The sequence below is a fragment of the Malaclemys terrapin genome, chromosome 16 (assembly GCF_027887155.1).
Source record: "Malaclemys terrapin pileata isolate rMalTer1 chromosome 16, rMalTer1.hap1, whole genome shotgun sequence".
Taxonomy (NCBI): Eukaryota; Metazoa; Chordata; order Testudines; family Emydidae; genus Malaclemys; species Malaclemys terrapin.
The window spans coordinates 6,854,943-6,875,057 of record NC_071520.1 but is presented as its reverse complement, the minus strand read 5'-3'; the positions used below and the strand labels follow the sequence as shown (position 1 = coordinate 6,875,057).

The window sequence follows — 20,115 nt, the reverse complement described above, 5'->3', positions numbered from 1 at the left end:
ATGCTACCTTAACACACAGCATGTTTAGTGCCTGGAATGGCTACTTTACAAGAGAGACAGGCCTCCAGAAGGAGGAGGATGAAGTCCAGGTAAAAGTGGAACAGATAAGAAGTTGAGAGTTGAACAGACTTGTTTGGATCAGATTCCAGAAACTGACATTCCCATAGATAACCCTACTGCAGACTTGTATTGACAGCCATTGACAAGTGCCAATGCGTTGGTTGGCAAATATTTGTGTAAGAAGCTCTCCCCTGGGTTCAAGGACTATGGTGGAGATCAATGCTCCTCCTTCAGCCTTTCAGCGCAATCTGCCCCCAACAGACACATGCCAGCTGCCTCCAGAAAAAAGGGTTGAGATGAGCAATTCATTCCAGGAAAGCGTTGAAAGCAGCAGTTTACGTACATGGCGATGAGAAGCAAACCACTTCTCCCGCTCCCTGGAATAGAGGACTGCACGGGCAGTGGTTCTTGACAGACATTCAGGTTGGGAAGGCAGTCTCCAGTGAAAGGGGTGCGCCTGGATCCCACCAGGCGGACCAGCTGTTGAATGTGAAGGGGTGACAGTCAGCTGTTGGTGAGAGGCAGGAAAGCAAGTGAGCACTGGAAATAAGACCCAAGCCACTGGTGTGACCTAGATAGCACAAGGGAGGCCGGGCGTGTGCAAATGCCTGGGGATGTCAGTGCACCAAGCAGGAGGAATTGTGCACAATTGTGCTCCAGACATGGCACGTGGAATTGGGATGTAAGGTGGGGAAAGAGGCTTCCTCAGGGTGACCCTAGAGGAGAAGGGGGGAGCTGCAAGGAAGTTGATTCATTTGTCCCTATTATATTTAGAATTGCCTCCCCCTCTGTTTTTGCAGTCTCCGGAGCCCCTGTGCCACCTGGGGGAGTCATTTTAAAAACTGATCTCGACTTTCCCTGGTGTCTGCAGATCTAATAAAAATGCAGACGGCTCCCCCTGCTGTGTCAACCTCCCCCTTAGCCAGCTCTGCCAACAGGTCATACTGGGCTCCAACGGGTGCCCTGATTTCTGTGCACTTGTTCTCTGTCTGTTTTTGTCTTCCCTGCGTCCTTGGGATCCTCATGTCCTAACATTTGTATTATCTGCCATGGATAGAAGTTGGAAGCCAAACGGGCAGCATGTCCCCAGATCTTGGCTGTGGAGCGAGAGAGAGTTCAGTAAGCCACATCGGTTTGGAACTGAAAATAAGAGCAGTGTCTGGCTTGGAATCCTTCTTGGTGTGCGAGTGCTGGGAGATGGGGAAACAGACCCAGTAGACTTCCACCCCTGCCCTCCCTACATGCACACTGGCCACTTCCCCTGGCAGGGGCGGCTCTAGCTTTTTTTTTCCACCCCAAGCATGGCAGTCAGGCGGCCTTCGGCGGCGTGCCTGCGGGAGGTCCCGGGTCCCGCGGCTTCGGCGGCGTGCCTGCGGGAGGTCCCGGGTCCCGCGGCTTCGGCGTACCCGCCGCTGAATTGCCGCCGAATCCGCGAGACCAGCGGACCTCCCGCAGGCATGCTGCCAAAGGCAGTCTAACTGCCGCCCTCACGGCGACCGGCATTCCGCCCCCCGCTTGGAGCGCTGGTGCTTGGAGCCGCCGCTGGCCCCTGGCTAATTGTTACTTCTAGTTGGCATTCAGTTACTTTGTGCTTAGCCCTGTTTTCGGGGAAATACACAAGAGGCTGGACCTAGTGGCCTGGACTCAGGGCTTGAACTGGAGTCCACTGTGAGGGCATCTACTTAAAAGGAATGTTCATGGCCAAGCATCTCTGTGGGACAGTGAGTGAGTGCATTCAGCTGTTAACTGCTTCAATCCCTCTGGCGATGCTGCATTTGTTTCTTTGCTTGGATCGTAAGCCTCTTGTGTTTGTACAACGCCCTGATCCAAATTCGGCCTTGTAGGCGCTTCTGAAATATATGTATTTAATAGCAGTGCACCTTCTGGACCTGAGTTCAGTGGTTGCCCGAGAGCCCAGTGTGACTCTATCTGGGACGTAGCTCATCTCCTAGTGGCCTGGAATTTTCTATTTCAGCATATGGTCCTGCAAAGCCACCCCCAAAGGGAACCTGACAGGGTTACTGGGAGCTGGACGGGCAATGTGTTCCACCAACTCTGCATGCCTTTGGTGTTGGAACGTGTGGGAGACGTAGACCATTGCTGTAAGGATGCAGAAAATGGAAGGGCTAGAAATAAGCATAGGTAAACTGCAGCTGCATCTCTCCCTTCCATCAGCAACCTCTCCGATACACCTTCACCATTGTTTTGGTCAGAATAGCACGTTAGCTGGGGGTGGGGAGAGGCTCATTTTTTCCATTGGTGGAGCCAGGCACATTGTGGGTCTGCGCTGTGCGATACCCAGCTTTGTGCCAATGCACTGCAGTTCTGCTCTGAAACCTCTCTGACCCTCCCCGTCTAGCCCAGCGCTGGAACTCGAATACTGTCCTCTGAGTGATTGTTGTAATAAGTCTAAATGTCTGTGCCTGAGAGCCCCAAACTCGTCATTGGTGACTGAAGCCAGATACGATGAGATTGTAATCCAAAACCGCTTCACCATTTATTCCCTGACCTCCTCCATCCCGTCTCGCCACGCAGCTAGTTGTTACTGTGGCACAGATTGTTATAACCACCCACGTGCTCATCTCTCCAGCCGTGCTTCCTTCTCCGCGCCGGCCGATAAGGGAGCTGTTCTGACCACAAGCACCCATCGAGCAAGGCCGCGGTTTAGATTAGCAGAGTGAGAGTGAGTCATGGAGCGGAACGTTTTTCATTTGTTGCCAGCCCTGAGCATTCCTGCTGAGGGCACACGTACTGTGAACATACAAACACCACCTGAACCCGCTCCGCTCTGCTGAGGCCCCGCGCTGCCTCCTTTGCAGAGAGCACGCTCCATTTTCCTCCTTTCGTTCTGCTTCCCAGCGAGACATTTCCATTGAAGCACATGGTCTCCCCTGCATTTAGTGCACCCCCAGTTCTTCCAAATAATGTGTGGGGCAGCCAGGTTTTTTATGTGCAACCAAGCTTTACTTTGAATTTGAGAGCAGCTTTTACCCACGGGGTCGGGCTCTTGGCCGTGTAGATCACAGCTTTGTTTTCTTTCTCCCGTGTCTCCCAAGAGACAGAGAACACGCACCTTGCAATGGTCGTTTCAAAGAGGAGCATAAGTCGCTCCAAAGATCAGCAGCCTTAGAGGCAAGTTAACTAGAGAGCAGAAAGCGTCAGTAGGGACGGTTGGGAGCTCTGCTTGTCTGGGTACAGCATCTTCTGTCCCTCCTCCCGCTCCCCTGAATTGGATTTCGAAAGTGAACCCACATAGCAAGCAAAGAGGGGAATGCTCTGGCGGACATGTGCGTGGGAGGGAGCTCAGGAGAGGAAGAGAAGTGAGCGTGAAAGCACAGCGGAGGGAAGTAAGTAAGCTGCTGGCTGTGTCTCATTCATCCAGAGTGCAGTTCAAACAGCAGGCTCGTGACTGAGAGAAGCTTTCAGTCCTTTTGCAGGCCGCAGTGCCTGTGAATTCAGCAGAGCGCATATAATAGTGCCAAAAGAATCTGATGCAGAAATCTTTGTTTGCTGGCCTCTCAGGCAGGAGGGAAATGGCTTTGTTTGGCTACACGCTCAGGTTGTTTTTTTAAAAAGTGCCCCCCTTCCTGTTCTTTTGTTAATAGCAGGTAGGGCAGTGCTGTGGGTTAATGCTCTTGCCTGGAGACCTGGGTTCAAATATGACTTGCATCACTAGCAGCCGGCAGCCAAGCCAGCACCCCACCACCATCTCTCCCGAGACTCACTCGGGCTGTGAGCTTGTCCTGTCTTAACAAGCGAAATGGGGTCAGAGCTGGTGGTTGCTTGGATTGAGAGACAACCCCCGCCGCCCCCCCAAAGATCCAGAGTTGCTGCAGGACGTGGTGCTGGTGAGACAGTAATTGGTGCTCTGGGTAAACACTGACATAGCGCCTAATGGCACTGGGGGTGCTGTACTGGTGGTTTTATGTTTGGGTGACACGTCAAAGCAAGGTCCTGACCATGTGTGGTCATTGGAGATCCCATGGCACAAGAAGAGGGGTGACAGCTGTGTTGCCCTGGCCAGTCTTCAGTAGCAGTCCTTGCCGTCTTCCCAACGTTATTCCATTGCATGCATTTCTGAGGTCCCTTCCCCTTAGTACCTAGGCACCACGCCCTGAACTGATTACCTGCCTCGACAGCGAGGAACAGGTCCCTGTAACAAAGCTGCTCACTGACCAGGAGGAATGCAGGTGTAGTTTCCAGTGTGCACAGCCATGATTGTGTCTCATTTACCTGGTAGGGGAAAGCCGGCAGGATGGTGGCGGGAGAGAGCTCACATGGGTCAGGTCTACACTTACCTCCGGGTCTGGTGGTAAGCAATCGATCTTCTGGGATTGATCCCAGAAGTGCTCGCTGTTGACGCCGGTACTCCAGCTCGGCGAGAGGAGTATGCAGCATCGACGGGGGAGCCTGCCTGCCGTGTCTGGACCCGCGATAAGTTCGAACTAAGGTACTTCGAATTCAGCTACGTTATTAACGTAGCTGAATTTGCATACCTTAGTTCAAAATAGGGGGTTAGTGTGGACCAGGCCAAGGTGCCTTCTCCTAGGTAGCATTCTGTTTCCTGGCTCTTAGTTTGAAAGCGGGCTCTGCCAGCCTCAGTGGTGTAGGATGGGCATGGGCAGGGTGCAGGCGAGAGATGATCTTCAGGAGAGCCAGGCTCAAGCCCATTTGGGGATTTAAAGAATGGAGGCTGTGTTATTGAAATGGACCCAGAGTTCGACTGGCAGACCGTCTAGCACAGTGGTTTTCAAACGTATCTTCTGGTGACCCAGTTGAAGAAAATTGTTGATGCCCGTGACCCAGCGGAGCTGGGGATGAGGGGTTTGAGGTGTGGGAGGGGGCTCTGGGCCGGGGCAGGGGGTTGGGGTGCGGGAGGGAGTCAGGGTTCTGGGCTGGGGGTGCAGGCTCTGGGGTGGGGCTGGGGATGAGGGGTATGGGGTGCTCTGGGTTTGGGGAGGCTCAGGGCAGGGGATTGGGGTGCGTGCTTACCTCGGGCAGCTCCTGGTCAGCCGCACAGCAGGGGTGCTTAGACAGGCTTCCTGCCTGTCCTGGCACAGCGGATCGCGCTGTGCCCCAGAAGCGGCCAGCAGCAGGTCCAGCTCCTAGGCGGAAGTACACAAGCAGCTCCGCGTGGCTCTCACCCAAAGGTACCGCCCCTCCAGCTCTGATTGACCAGGAACCAGCCAATGGGAGTGTGGAGCTGGTGCTCGGGGCAGAGGCAGCGCACGGAGCCCTGTGGTCCCCCTGCATAGGAGCCGGACCTGCTGCTGGCTGCTTCCGGGGTGCAGCACGGTGTCAGAACAGGTAGGAACTATCCTGCCTTAGTCGGGCAGCACCACTATCGGGACTTTTAACGGCCCGGTCAGCGGTGCTGACCAGCGCCACCACAACCCAGTGCCTGGCATTCCGCGGCCCGCTACTGAGTCGTCACCCGCAGTTTGAAAACCACTTGTCTAGCACGTGCAGCGTTTGGTGGACCAACATGAGCACTGCTTATGAGGAGGGCTGCTATCCGCCTAATCGGCTGTGGTTTCCAGGTGGCTTTGAGTCCTCCTACAGCAGTAACCTAGCCTTGAGGGCACCAAGGCATGTACCACTTTGACCAGGGCAGCATCTGAGAGGAAAGGGAGAAGGAGGAGGAAAAGGCATTTCTGCCTCCCCGAGCTCGTGCCCAGGAACAGAGATGAGTCCACAGGACCCTGAGACATGGAGAGCAGACAACCTACATTAAGGGTGAGGTCACTATTGTTACCAGTTCTTCCAAGTGCTCCCTTCCACCAATAGCTCCCACTTCCGTATTGCCGGGAGTGAACTACTTTTCATGCTGGTCCCTATTGTCCACAGCCGAGAAGGACAATCGGAGCTCGATGTCCTCTGCAGACTGACAGCGCAGCAGTCCCTTCCTTGAGCTGACGGAGCATTCTTTGCTTCCTGCCCTAAACTCTTGTGCAGCGTTACTGTGCAGTGTTCAAGAGCTGCCTCGTGCCACACCAGAGGGGCTGCCTTTCTGTGGGCAGCGAAGTGATGCCTGTATAGTTGACAAAGCACTTTGGGATCCTTTAGGATCAAAAGTGCCCCAGAAATGCAAGTGATTTGTATTCACTGAATAAGTCTGTAGACTCTGGTCATGTCACGCCCAGGACTGATATGATGAGGTGGTGCCCGTCTGTATCACGCTGCCTTGGCGGTGCTATAAAGGCAGAGCTGCGGAACTACAGTACGCCTGGCTCTCTTACTGGTTATTAATAAGACTTGCACAGAAATGTGAGAAAACCATTAACTTGTCATGGAAGTTTCGGCACATACTAGAATAAGGCAAATGTCTGGGCAGGACAAACACGTGATGGATATTCCATCTCCCTCGCAGGTTTCTGAATATACCCTTTCTAGTCCTGTTGTTCTATGTTTCATGCTAATTGATAGTAAAACTTAAGTATTTTGAAACACGGGGGGAGGGGTTATTAAAAAAGCCCTTTTTCAGTTTCTTCTTCTTTGTGGCTGCAACAAGGTTGTACAGGTATTTCCAACATTAATACCCCATGTGTCCGCGGGTAGGACAGGCTTCACGGTGCCAACAAGGAGGGAGATGGGTTTGTAACAATGTCTCCATTTTTTTAGCAGTGGATGACACATGTTGGTGCACTCTCCAAGACTACTGCGGCCCTCACTTTCACTAAATGTTTGACTTGCACCAACAATAAACTCCATCCTCTTCATAGTGATTCTCTTAGACCAGTGGTTCTCCACGACCAGACCATAGACCTGCGATCTCCTTGATAGTTTAGGAAGGCAGCAAGCCGGTCACTGGTATCAAAAAGGTTGAGAACCACTGTCTTAGACCATATGGATGGGTGCCCTTTTTAGCATTTCTATACATCAAAATAAGTTTAGACTAATAGAATTTAAGGTCAGAAGGGATCACGATCCTCATCTAGTCTGACTTACCAGATAGCACAGGCCAGAGAATCTCCCCAACTGATTCCTGCATCCAGACTATGACTTCTGTAGCTATCTTTTAGAAAGATATCCAGTTTTGACTTGTAGACTGCAAGTGGTGGAGGAACCACCATTGCTAGAGAATTTGGTCCAGCGGCTAATTTCCCTCACCGTTAAAAGTATGCACCTTATTTCTAATCTGCATTTGTCTAGGTTCTTCTTCCAATCGTTGGATCTTGGTTTTTGGGTTTTGCTAGACTAAAGAGTCATCAACTATCAGAAATCTCTTCCCTATGTAGGTTTTTGCAATTGTCATCAAGTCACCTCTTAGCCTTCTCTTCAGCAAACTAAATAGAGAGTGTCTTCAGACTCTCGCTTGTTTTTCAGACCTCAAATCATCTTGTAGCTTTTTTTGAAACCTTTCCATGTTTTTTCCAACTTCCTTTTTGAAAGGTGGATACCAGAACTGGACACAGTATTCCAGAATGGTCTCACTATGGCCATCTACAGGGGCAGTAACACCTCCCTACTCCTAATTGATATTCCTCTGCTTATGCATCCAAGGATTGCGTTTGCCCTCTTATAATATATCAGTATAGCCTCTTTTTAGTGCTCTCTTTTTAGTAACTCCGGTTTGTATACATTTGCTCTTAATACACAAACCAAGGTTTTAAATATTTTTTTCATACACCACGCCGTTAGTCTGTGGAACTCAGTGCTATGAGATAGCATTGAGGCAGGAGCTTAGCTGAATTCCAGAAAAGTAGTAGATGCTTTTATGTTCAAAAAGAACATGGGGAAGAAAAAACAATTGTAAAGGATAGAAACTCTTCTGCTTTAGTATCACAGGGGTAGCCGTGTTAATCTGGATCTGTATAAAGCGACAAAGAGTCCCGTGGCACCTTATAGACTAACAGATGTATTGAAGCATAAGCTTTCGTGGGTGAAGACCAACTTTGTCAGACGCATCTTCTGCTTTAGGGCATAAAACAAGCTAGAGGTCTGCTCGGGTCTGATTTTTAAGCCGGAACCAAACCCAAGCTCACCTGTCCCAAGCCTTCTCCCGGAACCCGATTCAGCGACACTGATGCCTCCTGCCCATGGGGTTGGCGCCGACTGCTGCATGCCCTGCTCCTGCCGCCCACCGCCCCCTGCTGCGCTGTGTGTGCTGTGCAGTGAGAGATGCTGCCATTCCTCGGCACGCTCGCACCACAGCGCGCACAGTGCAGGGAGGTGGCGGCCTGCAGGAGTGAGACACGCGGCTGCCACCGTGCTGATCCCATGGTGAGGAGTTGAGCTGACCCAGCCGCGGCCCAAGGGGTACTTGTACTTGAGTCCCCATTGGGTTTAGGTCAGGTTGCAGGGCTATAAAACAAATACTAAGGGCTTGTCTACGGAGAGATGGGAGAGTTAATTCGAATGATCTAAAGATGTACGTAAAGTGGATTAGTTAAACCACATTAAACCCCTGCGTGAACACTTAATTCATTTCTAAAGTGAATTAAACTAGACTGAATTAAGGCCACTTGAATTCTGACTAAGTGCATCCACACAGGGATTTAATGCGGTTTAATTAATCCACTTGAAAAATTCATTCGGATTAACTCTCCTGAGTGTCGCTGTGTAGACAAGCCCTAACTGGGGGGTGTCGGGAAGAAACTTCCCCCTGTGGGTAGGTTATTATGGGGTTTCTTCCATTTTCCTCTAAGGCATCTGGTGCTGTCCACTGTCAGACACGTGCTGGGGTGGGCGGCCCACTGGGGTTATCTCTTAGGGCATTTCCTATGAGCTTGTATGGCAGCTGCTCTCCATTCAGCCATTCGAGGCTCCATCGGACCCTGCTCCGAGGACTTACACAGGGCTCTGGATTCCTGCAGGGAAGGAGCTGGGTGATGGGAAGAATTTTCCTAGAATATTTTGTTCCTTCTACACTTGAGGCTGCTTTGCACACAAACCAGTGCACGATTGAACTGGGAGCTGAGCCCGGCTCATTTTGGGGTGCACCTCGCTGTCACCACTCCAGTCCTCCCGTGGCCTTTGGAAAATGGGGGTTGTGGATGCTTTCATGGAGTCTGGTCTGTCCAGTCAGTTCCCAGAGGAGGTGATGCCTCAGAGAGGGGGACACATCTATGACCAGACACAACCCCCTCTTGCCTTCGGTAGCCTTTGTGATTCCAGACAGCAGTACCACCGGTGTCGGCCTGCCAGCCTCCCTCGGCCTCTCTCGCTCTGGCAGGTGGTGTTTTGGAACTATTTCCGAGCGAGCCGGTAATATCCTGCACACACTCCCTCTCTCCCGGGAGCTGCAATCCGTGCAGGGAAGGTACTTGCTCCCAATCCAGCTAAATTACTATTGACTTGTGTTCTCTGTGCTCCGCAAACATTTCACTCAGCCGTCACCAGCGGGGCCGGCGATCTCCTGCCAGGGGTAACTTGGAAGGCCAGCTGCGCAGGGCCGTTTTTCCTGCTCTTCCCCATCGATCAAAGAATTAAACTGACGGGAGGGGGAATTTCGCGCTAAGCTGAGGAGAGGGAAAGAGTGACTTTTCATTGGAAAGATGCGGGCGGCGAGCGTGGGTGTGTGTAGGGGTGATGGGTACGTCCAAATGGAAAGCATGTGGGGGGTGGGGGCGCGGTATGGCAGGGGATTTGTTTCATGTTTCAGTGCTAAAGAGGCATAGAAAAAAACAAGGCAGCGAAGCAGCAACATTTTATAACCAGTTCCTCTCGTTCTGCAGGAGGCTGTGGTGTGAACAGACGTGACCGGCCAGATCCTCTGCAGAAGGCTGTGGGGCTAATGTAAAGAATGGGTCAGATCCTGAGATGATGTAATCCTCCATTGATGCTAACAGGATCTGGCCCATTATTTACAATCTGCATCAATGGAGCTGCACCAACTTACACCAGCTAGGGATCTGGCCCAGTGGTACTTCCTGTGACTATCAAATCCAGTGTTGTCATCCTTGCGTCCTTTGGAAGGTTTTTTTTAGAGGCTTTTTGGTGGCCACCTTTGCTAGATGCATTGTAGAGACCCCACCTGTAATAGTGTTTGAAGAGCTCCTCAGCGCCCGTGTTTGTTTTCATTTCACCAGTATGTATCTCCCTTCCCCTCTGCTTTATGCCTCTGGTTTGGTTTTGTTTTTCAGAGCATCTGTAACCAATGCAAACATGTGCCGTAGCCAGAGAGTAAAACCCTGCCGGATTAGTGTGACAGCCTCAACCCCGCCATGTGCTAATCCCATGGTAATTCCCTGTTAGCCCCCGCCCCCGTCGGCTTTTGCTATTGTCTAAAGGAAGCAAATGGCATCGTTAGCAGGCAAACCTTAACCAGCTTGGAGCAGCAGAGCCGCGGCGCATGCACCAAAGTCAAACCAATTTGCTTCCCTTTTTTAGAAGGTGCGCAAATGGTTATGTGCGTTTCCAGCAGCTGCCTGCCTGCATCCTCTCTGGGAGTTCCTAGTCTGGAGAGCAAGGGCCTGCTTATGTGGGGAGTTAGCGCCTGCCTCTAACATATGCAGCTGGACACCCACACTGAGAACAGGGCCCCATTGTGCTGGGTGCTGTACAGACACATAGGAAGAAGCAGTCCCTGCCCTGAAGAGCTCACATTCTAAATAAGCAGAGAGGTTGAGACTCACCCAGAGTCACTCAAGAAGTCGGTGGCAGAGCCAGGACTTGAACCCAGATCTCTTCTACATTGCATCAGGGCAAGTGTGTGTGTGTGTGGGGGGATCCTCGCTGGCAGCTTGTATTTTATTATATTGTTTTCATTTGATGCTGATCCAAGGTGCTGTCTTGGCAGCGCTGCAGATGGAACTCCTCTACCCACAGAGCAGTATGGCATGGGAAAGCGTCCCACACCTGCAGCCCTATCAATGTGCTTTGCCTCCACCCTGCACAGTACAGTAGAGCTCGCCGATGGTTTGACGGCAGCTGTGGCCCTTTTGTTCCCGGGCACGTCTGCAGACGCTGCTTGTTGTTGCCAGTTGCAAGGGACGTGATGATGTACACACTTGCCTACTAGGGCTTGGACTGTGGCGACAGACTTATTTTTCAGAGGCCACCAAATCACCGTCGGGTGGTGGAAACGTTCATTCGCAGTGATCTGAGCTAGATTGCAGCTGACGACCTAGAGGCGGAAGGCTCTGCGTTCCCATCACTCATCCCCTTAGCTGGCCAGTCCCCCTGCAAGGAGGTGGAGAAGCTCTCTCCCGGATAGGGTCCCATTCCCAATGCTCTGTGCAGCCCCTCTCAAGACACTTCAGCTGTCTATGCCCAGCTGCTGAAATCTCCCTGCTACAGCTATGTATACCTTGGCACGTACTCATTTCTGGGGAGCCGGAGCTGTAGTAGCTACTACAGGGGTGTCAGGACTCTTGGATTCTCTTCCCGACTCTGCCACCAGCTTCCCGTGCGACGTTGGCCAAATCCCAGTTCTGTCTGCAAAACAGCAAAGAGTCGGCCGGTTTCTATGCTGGGCGTTTGTGCAGAGTGGCGTTTCAATGAGTTTCTGCTTTCAGCTGTGATTTTAATTATTCAGAATTAAAATTCAAACTGTTGGAGGCCATGCAAGTTCTCTCTCAGGCAGCAGAAGGGATGCAAAGCACTGGAGGTAACTTTGGATATTGAAGGACAGATTTTACAAAGCCCACAGGCCTGCCAGTGAGACCCATGATGTTTCAGCCGCTGTTTATAGGCACTTTAGCAGGTTAGGGTAACAGTGTAGGAGGGTGGAAGGTCCAGTGGGACTTGGGAGACCCAGATTCAATTCCCTGCCCCCCCCCTTCTTTTGTAACCTTGAGCAAGTTACAGTGTGTCTGTGCCTCAGTTTCCTCTCTGTACAACGGGACATTAGCCCTGCCCTACCGCACAGGGGTGCTCAGATGCCGTAGGGATGACAGTCATGTAAATTCCTCAGACAAATGGAAGGCTGAGGACCGCCTGTCTCCCTCTTTTATACCGCCACCATTACAGTGCGGCTGCTGCCTGTGCTCCTCTTTTTTCCCCGTCCCCCTAAACGCACCTCTCGCACAAGCCTAGGTAGTCAAGCAGCTGGCGTGGTATTACCACGAAGAGCCACCAGTGGTGGAACTACCTTCTCCAGCGTGGGGCGTTGGGGCCCAGGTTTGGTAAGCTTCCAGGCACACTGCGCAGCGTTGGAAGCTGAGGAGTGACCCGGAGGTGAATGTGAAGTGCCTAGGCAAACACTTGAACGCTGCCTGATGCAGTGCCCTCTGTCTACATCCTGTGCTCCTGAGGAACTAGTCAAGCTAAGCGATAACCCCAGATCTGGGCTGGGATAAGCGGTGATGTTGATCTTTTGAGGGAGAGCAAGATGAGACCCTCAGGCTTCCTACGCTATTATAATACACACAAAGGGGCCATGTTTGGGTTGCCCTGTGGAACCTCGATTCCGGCCGTTCCTATTGTTTTGAGCGTTTGACTTTGCAACGTTCTTTTAACTCATTTTTTGTCTGTGATGAGTAGCTTATAAAGGGTCAATAAGTGATCAGATGATATGCTGATAGGGGTGGTAAGTGTTAGATAAATGTATCAGTAGAAGGTTTAATTGACGAGCCGTGGCTATAAGCAACCGAATGACATGTTTAATTTTTGACAATTTGCTGTTTATTAAAACAGCTGCCCATCAATTGCTAACCCTTTACAACTATGACTATAACCGTAATATAAGGTATAACCCGTTTAGACACCAAAAAGCAACACAAGGATGATTAGGGCTGCTTTAAATTTTGGAAATTTGGAGTTAATGTTTCTAGTTAAGGTTCCATCAGCAGCCTTCTGATCGACAGCATCTGTCTCCAGTTCTTGGTTCCCCTAGACATATGCAGCTTGCTTCTGATCTCCTTTACTCTGGTATAACTCCGCTATCATCAGCAAAGGTACTCCTGAGTCACCCCTGAAATCTGAACCCAGCCCTGTGTGCTCACTGTGCGCTACATATGAGTTAACGCTGAGGATGGTGGTCGGAGGGTAACCGTACCTCTTCCCGCTTTATGCAGTGTGGAGCGCAAAGTACCAGTTGGACTCGGTGCACGTATATGGAGAGCACGTTATCCCTGTTTCTCAATAACAGAGTGAAGTGTGACCTCAAGTTACAGTGTCCTCCCTAGTGTTGCGTGTGTGTCATTAGGACTTCTGGGGCACATCCCAGGGTTCTTCGCACTTCAGTGAGCTGAGCCGCTGTATGGTTTTTTTGTTTTTTTTTAATTGTAGGAGAACTTGTCTGTCCTTGTGGGCACACAGGGTGAATTGAGGGAAGGCACTAGAGGACTTTCAGCACTTGAGTGGCTTAGCCTGTGTCCTCACTGAAAAGCAGGTGGGTTACAGCCCCAGTGAAAGCCCTGCTGCCCCAGCTAGCCTAAGTTGAAACCATCACCACACTTGGGTGAGAGGGTTTTGTGTGTGCAGGGGAGGGAGATTGGGGAAACACCCAGGTAGCAGGCTGGGCTAATTCTGACATCCCTGAAAATTAGTAGAAAGGTGATCTGAGATGAGTCAAAGATGACTGTGGGATTGGGTAGTATTAGGGGGGCCGTAGATGGCGATCGGGTAAGGATCCTAGGGCAGAGTTAAGGTTACTGGTGGCTGTGAGGTTCCAGAATTTCAGATGTTTCAGTTCGTCACACGTTTCCTTGTCAAGTTTAAGCAAGACACAGCTGCAGCCTTATGTCTCACTTTAACAATGGGAGGGTTGCTCTCTTAATAGATCATTCTAGCCTTCCTCCTGTCTCCAGGGGTCTGACGCTGAGCGGAAGCCATAGCAGGAGAATTCCTCTTCCCCCTCCCCCCCCCATCTCCCCTCCCCTTCGCCTGTCTCCCACAGCATTCCTAAAGTATAGAAGTCGAGGGAGAAATTCTGGCATTCTGTCAAGGAATTAATTGAAAAATAAAATCATTAGATGGGAACTCCAGAAATGCAAAATTGTTTAAGGGGGGAAAGAAGGGGTGTGAGCTTTTGTCAGGTTAATTTCTTCTGTATTGATGCTTTGTGACATTTCCTTGTTGTTTATCTTCGGCAGCAGCTGTAATACTAAAAGAAAATGCACAGCTTGTTCCATTTATTTATTTTACACCTTTCTTCAGTCCTACGGTATGTTTGTTTGTTTGAGAAACCCAGCGAGGCTTTTGATGTCTGAGAGCCGGATTTAAACAGCTGTTCTCCATGTGGAGGTGCGCTTCCTCATGGGAGGAGGGGGGGTAGCTTGTCTGTCTTTCCTCAGCAAACAGGGCTAAAGGTCTCCCTTGGCTGGTGTCACTAAGCTGGGTGATAATTTTTCCACGGATGCTCTCCTGGAGCTTGAAATGAATTCACTCTGGCCACGCTCGCTCTCCTCTGGGTTCACTCTTGGCAAGCATATCGCCCAGGCGGGTTATCCCTAATGTCGCACCTTCCAAAGAAAGCCACCGTTAACGGTGTACACAAGAGGGCTCACCCCAGGTGCTGGTGCCATGATCCAACATGGAGACGGAAAAGCCCCATGTGATTTACATGACAAATCCCAACTAGCCAGCACAGCTCGTGTAACGTTCGTGATCAATCCACATTGCTGGCCCGTGGACACACAAATGTAGCACGTAGCCCTGTCCTGGGTGGATCATCCACCTCCTCCCTGACAAATAGCAGTGGGACCCTCAGTCCTGACTTGAATGCCTCATGGGGGCTTAAATGCCCATGAGCCGTGCTCCTGTATAAATGGATTCAGTAGATCAGGGTACATCAAAGGAGTGGGCACTGCAAGGCATCCCACTGCATACTACTTTAAAGCAATGTGGGCGTTTGCTTCCAAACAAAGGCCTGTCACCGCAGGGGCCGCAGCAGGAGAGGGGTTAAATCTCCCGCTGGCTTTGGAGGCAGTGAGGCGTAGCTGTCGCTCGCCACCCCCTGGAACACCCGGCCCCAGGGAGCGCCCCTTATTGGGGAGTGGGTCGAAATCAGGCTGCGTCTGCATGGCACAGCCCCAGCGTCGTTAACATCAGCCAAGAGAGTGACAGGCATTTAGTTCATGCTTTGCCGCACCTGCCCTTCTGTTTCCGGCTGCCGCCGCTGCCACAGCTCCCATTACCTCCCTGCAAATTCAATTTCCAGAGGCCATTGTGCACTGCCAGAGCCTGATTATTACGAAGAAGCAAATGATAGTTGAGGGCTTTAAAGACGAGCTGCTCAGGAGAGCTAGAGCGGGGGAGAGGGAGCTAACGAGGATGGCGTACGCATCCCGGGGGATCGGGGCAGCCAGCATCCCTCCTCTGCACGCCGTCCAGGGGACATTATCCTGGCGGGGAAGCTGCCGGTTGCCTTGCCCCCCTCCTCTCCCCGGGTCAGTATCCCCCTCCATGTGCTCTCATCTCGCTGAGACCAGGTGTGCTGCCCCTCTCTCCTGCTCTTCACCCCTTTGCTTCCTGTGATGAGCCCCTCTGATAGGCTCCGCACGCACGAATGACATCTGGCTGCCCCCCATAGGGCACAAGTGTTCTCCCTTGTCAGAGAGGAGAACGGGGGATGATCTGCAATCCCCTCCCATCGCCCCCCAACACACACTCATCCTACAGGGCAGCAAGTGGAAGGAGACGGACTCCCTAGGAGCCCTCTCCTGCCCTGCCCTCCCCACTGCTACAAAGACAACCCCACAAGAGTCAGAGCAGTGCGGACGCTTCCACAGCCCGTTCTCTTCCTTCCCACATCCTGCCCCAGGCCCCATGGAGCAGAGACCAGGGTGCAGGCTCACTTGGCCTTCTGCTCCTCTAAAGGTGAGAGGAGACCCTTTCAGCTTGTCTGGGGTGGAGAGACGTGATCAGAGCTCAGGCCTGAGAGCTAGGAACGCCCGCGTTCTAATCCCAGGTGTGGCAGCACCGGGCTCTGAAGCGTTTGAACCCGGTTGCCAGCCCTGTGCACTGCTCAGCCTGGGCAGGGGTTGGGAATGCCCCTCAGAAGCTGGCTGCAGTGAGGTGCAGATGCATGTCTTTTAATTGTGTCTGTCTTCTCTCACCCCGCCCTCTCCTCTGCCATCTGGGCCTGCACAGATTCCCCAAAGAAGAAGAAGCGTGCTGTGGCTTTGGACGAAATCCTGGAGCAGCTGGAGGAGGACGGGGATGACGATGCAGGCGACTAGCAGACTCATCGGCTGCTGTCTGGAGTCTGAGGGTATGTGTTCCACGCAGGGCGGGGACAGGTCCTCTCAAAATTCAGTTGTTTTATTATTTCTATTACGGTAGCGCCTAGGAGCTCCAGTCAAGGATCAGGGTCCCATTGCGTTAGGTGCTGTACAAAGACGGCAGGCCCTGCCTCAGAGTTAGTCTTCGTGTTGGCCTGGATGCAACAGCTGGTCCAAAAAGACAAATGGGGATGGGGGAGGATTCAGGGTAAGGGTAAAATAAGCTGCTTAGCAGAGACTCAGAGGTCACAGCCCACTGCTTGCCTGGTCTTTTCCAAGGCGCATGGGCCTTTTGGCTACAGCGAGTGGCAGCTCTTATAGAAGCAAAGGGCAGGTTTCCTTTCCGTGTGGAAACAGCCCCTGCTCTTCCCTGGTTATCTAGCTCCTCTCATCCAAACTTCCCAAAGCACTTTAGAAACATTAAGTCCACCGCCGGTATTAAGTGTCATGACTGAGGTCTCTCAGCAGGTCAGTTGCAGAGATCGGAGAAGACCCTAGCAGTCCCGACTCTCACTTACCAGATGGCACTGCTTCAACGGCTGGTTGTTCCATTAGCTGGAAGCAGTTCTTGACTGGTTTGCGATGCCCCCGTGTGCAACCTGTCACCCTCTCGCCAGTTTTTTTGTCATGATACTGGGGTGATGGATCAGAACCGGGTCCAGTTCTGGTGCCACGTTTGGGCTTTGGGGTGAAATCGGTCACCAGACTGCTCGCTTTATGTGCTTTCACGTGGCTTTGAGAGGAAAGGGGGTGGAGCTGGAGAAGACCGAATTCTCCCTCACCTGCCCCTGCTCCGTTCGAGGAAACAGATGGGCTGCCAAAAGAGCCTGCCAGAGACCAGCCAGCAGCTGTTGCCACAAAATGGGTAGCTTGGCAATCTCCTTTCTCCTACCGCCACCGCTGACTTGCACCGCCTCGCTCTATCTGTAGGGACCAGGCACCTCAAGGTCACTGAGATGTTACCACGGGGCTGGATGACAGCTGTGCTGTTCAGACACCGCTGTGGCATTCTACAGTCACCTGCTACAAACTGCTCTAGACGGCTGTCGTATTGGAGGGGTTTGGCTAGCTCAGGGCTCGCAGCATGCAGCCAGTCCCCTCTAGAGTCTCGGGTTTGCAGCGAGCAAAAGCGTCGCAGGGATGAAACGAGACTGAGATCTTAGTCCCGTTTCTAGTGGGCAGGTAGCTGCCGCTCCATCGCAATGAAATCCAATTGGACCTCTCGCCATCTCAGCAGAGAGGCCAGAGATGGAGTGTGGGACACAGACAGTGAGCTCCTCTGACCCAGAGGGCTGAACACTCTGTGTATCGTGGTGAGCCAGTGTGTGGGTACCATGCCCAGATATGCCGGCTCTGTGCAGAGAAGGCTTGTCAGTCTGATGCTTCTCATCAGGGCTAAATTCTCTGGCAAAGTAGGATGGAAGTGAAACGCTGTGACACAAAACAAAAGCCACCTAGCCCCAAAGTGGCATGTAATAGGATTCAAGATGTTGCACTGCCTTCTTTCTTTGACTGGTAAGCTACTTAGAGTGTCTTGTTCATGCTGCCTTGAGTGGTAATTGGCATTGCTCCCTGGCGTGGGGCACAGGGAGGGGACAAAGTCCCGAAGGCTCTAGGGAGGATGGAACAGCTTCTGTGGAAACCATTGCACGCTAATAAATAAGCCAGGCCTGCTGCACCCTTCTTTGCCTGCGATTGCAGGTTATAGCTCCCCGCAGCAAATCCCGCGCCCCCGCAGCAAATCCTGCTCACCCAGCACTAGTGCCCACAACCAGTGGTGCTCGTGCAAGGACAGTGGCTGCTACAGATTTTTTTTATGTGCATTTGCTTATGGTGTGGGGGACAGATACGGATGGCACATTTCACCCTTAATGTGAATTCCAGCCTTCCACTGCACGTTTTCAGGTTTAACTTAATATTCTATTCATATAGTTGGTTTTTTGGTTGCTGAGTTTCTAGGGAGACATTTATTTGGGGATTATTTTTTAATTGGGTAGATTTATCGTAAACTCCTCTTCAGTGCAGGTGGCTAGACGTGGCTGCATTTTCACCTTCTGCATGTGCAGACGTGCGCAAGACAGTGCTTCAAATTGTTGCACCAATCAGAAATTTGTGTGTGTATTTAAGTGCAATGACTTTCATTTCTTCCTTAATGATGTGTCAATGCGGCTCCCGCTGTAGGTGCACTGGCCCCTCAGGCACTCCATCAGATGTTTTTGAGGAGCAACATCCATCAGGGCTGTACACATGCCCTATGCCACCTCACGCTCCTGTGTGAGGGCATGAAGAGCTGAGAGGTCACGGTCCCTCCGTTCTCTGACTCGGCAGCGACATGGTTCCTGGCGACTGTCCGACCCACTGCTCTTTCGTGAGCTTCAAACTCATTAGTTTTGTAAAGAGACTTGCATCGCTTTCCTCCGTTGTTAATTCTTTGAAACGGGACATTCCAAAACTAAGAGAAAAAGATCAAGAGACACCCACCCGGGCACAGCAGGGCAGGGTGTTTCATGCTAACTGCCATGGTGGACTCCAAGCCTTCGGGGTTTGGGCTCTACCCGACCTACAATGAACTCATCCCTCTCGTCAATGGCACAGGGATTCGTGCGCCCTGGGACATTGGCTCAGACTTCACCTGCTCAAGCAGTTGATGCCTGTCACCTCAGCCTGGAGGAGACATCCGCCTCCGAGGAACCCATGGGGTGACCCTCAGCAAGTTCTTCTCTGAGCAGACACTGCATCCTGGGGTCTAGCAGTGAGAAGAAAGGCAGGAAGAAAACCCCGTCAAAGTCAGCACTGATGACATTGATGCCAATCACCCAGCACTGGGGCCACCGATGCAGCTGAGTCCAGCAGCCACCTCAACATGTACATGGTGCCACTTGCCAGCTCTGGTTCAGGGCAGTCGATTCTCCAGTGAAACCCCTGGTAGACAAGAAGGTGGAAGTACTGTATCATGTCAGTAGGAGCTGGCTGACACCCTCAAACACTTGAAAAGGGTTTCCGTTCTCAGTCCCCTCCCCAGCAAAGGTCTTCATCACAGATGTGTCAGAGACAGGATGGAGAGCTCACTTGCACCACCTGTAGATCTGAGTCACCTGGTTCCCAAACAACAGGGGGCTGCATGTGCACATCCCAGAACTCAGCCATCAGAGTGGCCTGTATGCCATTCCTGCTTCTTCTCCAAAACTCAGTCGTGGTGATCGTCGCAGACAACATGATGACCATGTGCTGGATAAACAAGCAAGGGGGTGCCCACTCCTCACCCCCCTGCCTCAAAGCCATCGACTTCTGGAACAGGTGCCATCAGAATAGGGTAACACCAGTGGCCCGTCACCTCCCAGGAATCAGACTTGTGAACAGGCAGTTAGTGACCACCACATATGGTCATTGCACAGACCCATCACAAAAGTGACTTCCAACAGTGGAGACCCCCCGAGTCAGACTTGTTCGCCACAAGAGCAACACGCATTGTCCGAACTTTGTCTCCGAAAGAGGCCTGAGTCATTCCGAATTTCTTCCTCCTGCAGTGGAACCAAGAGTGTCTTTCTTCCAATTCCCCTGATTCCCAGAGCGACTTCCAGAATCAAAAGAGGCAAAGCCATGTCCCTGAGTTGTTTTCTCTGATGGTAAAGCAAAACCCAACAAAGGAATGAGCTCAGACTGGGCACAATTTTCAAAATGTCTTGGGGTCTGACGTTCCATTAACTTAAGTTGAAAATTAGGCTCCTAAGTCATCTACGTGCTTTTGAAAATGTTACCTGCTCTGAGGACTGTGTGAGTAGAACAGGTCAGGAAAGGCACCTGCTCATAAACCTCTTGAGGTTACCCAGGTGTCACGGGATGACGAAGGCCAATTAGGGCATCTGCTCTCCCTGCCAATCCTGGGGTGCGCCCTAGTTTTCAATTGCTTTGCCTGGTCTAGTTTTAATATTTCTAAGGAAAAGGT

The 20,115-nt window shown here is 51.8% G+C and overlaps 1 protein-coding gene across 1 annotated transcript in view; it reads left to right on the top strand.

Moving 5' to 3' along the window:
* RBM19 (RNA binding motif protein 19) overlaps window positions 1–20,115 on the top strand; it is a 114,523-nt gene that overhangs the window by 79,118 nt on the left and 15,290 nt on the right. Inside the window, exon 24 of the mRNA XM_054006694.1 lies at window positions 16,039–16,159. Coding sequence (XP_053862669.1) covers window positions 16,039–16,127 — 89 coding nt within the window. The 3' untranslated portion in view covers window positions 16,128–16,159. The remainder of the gene's footprint in view (window positions 1–16,038; window positions 16,160–20,115) is intronic.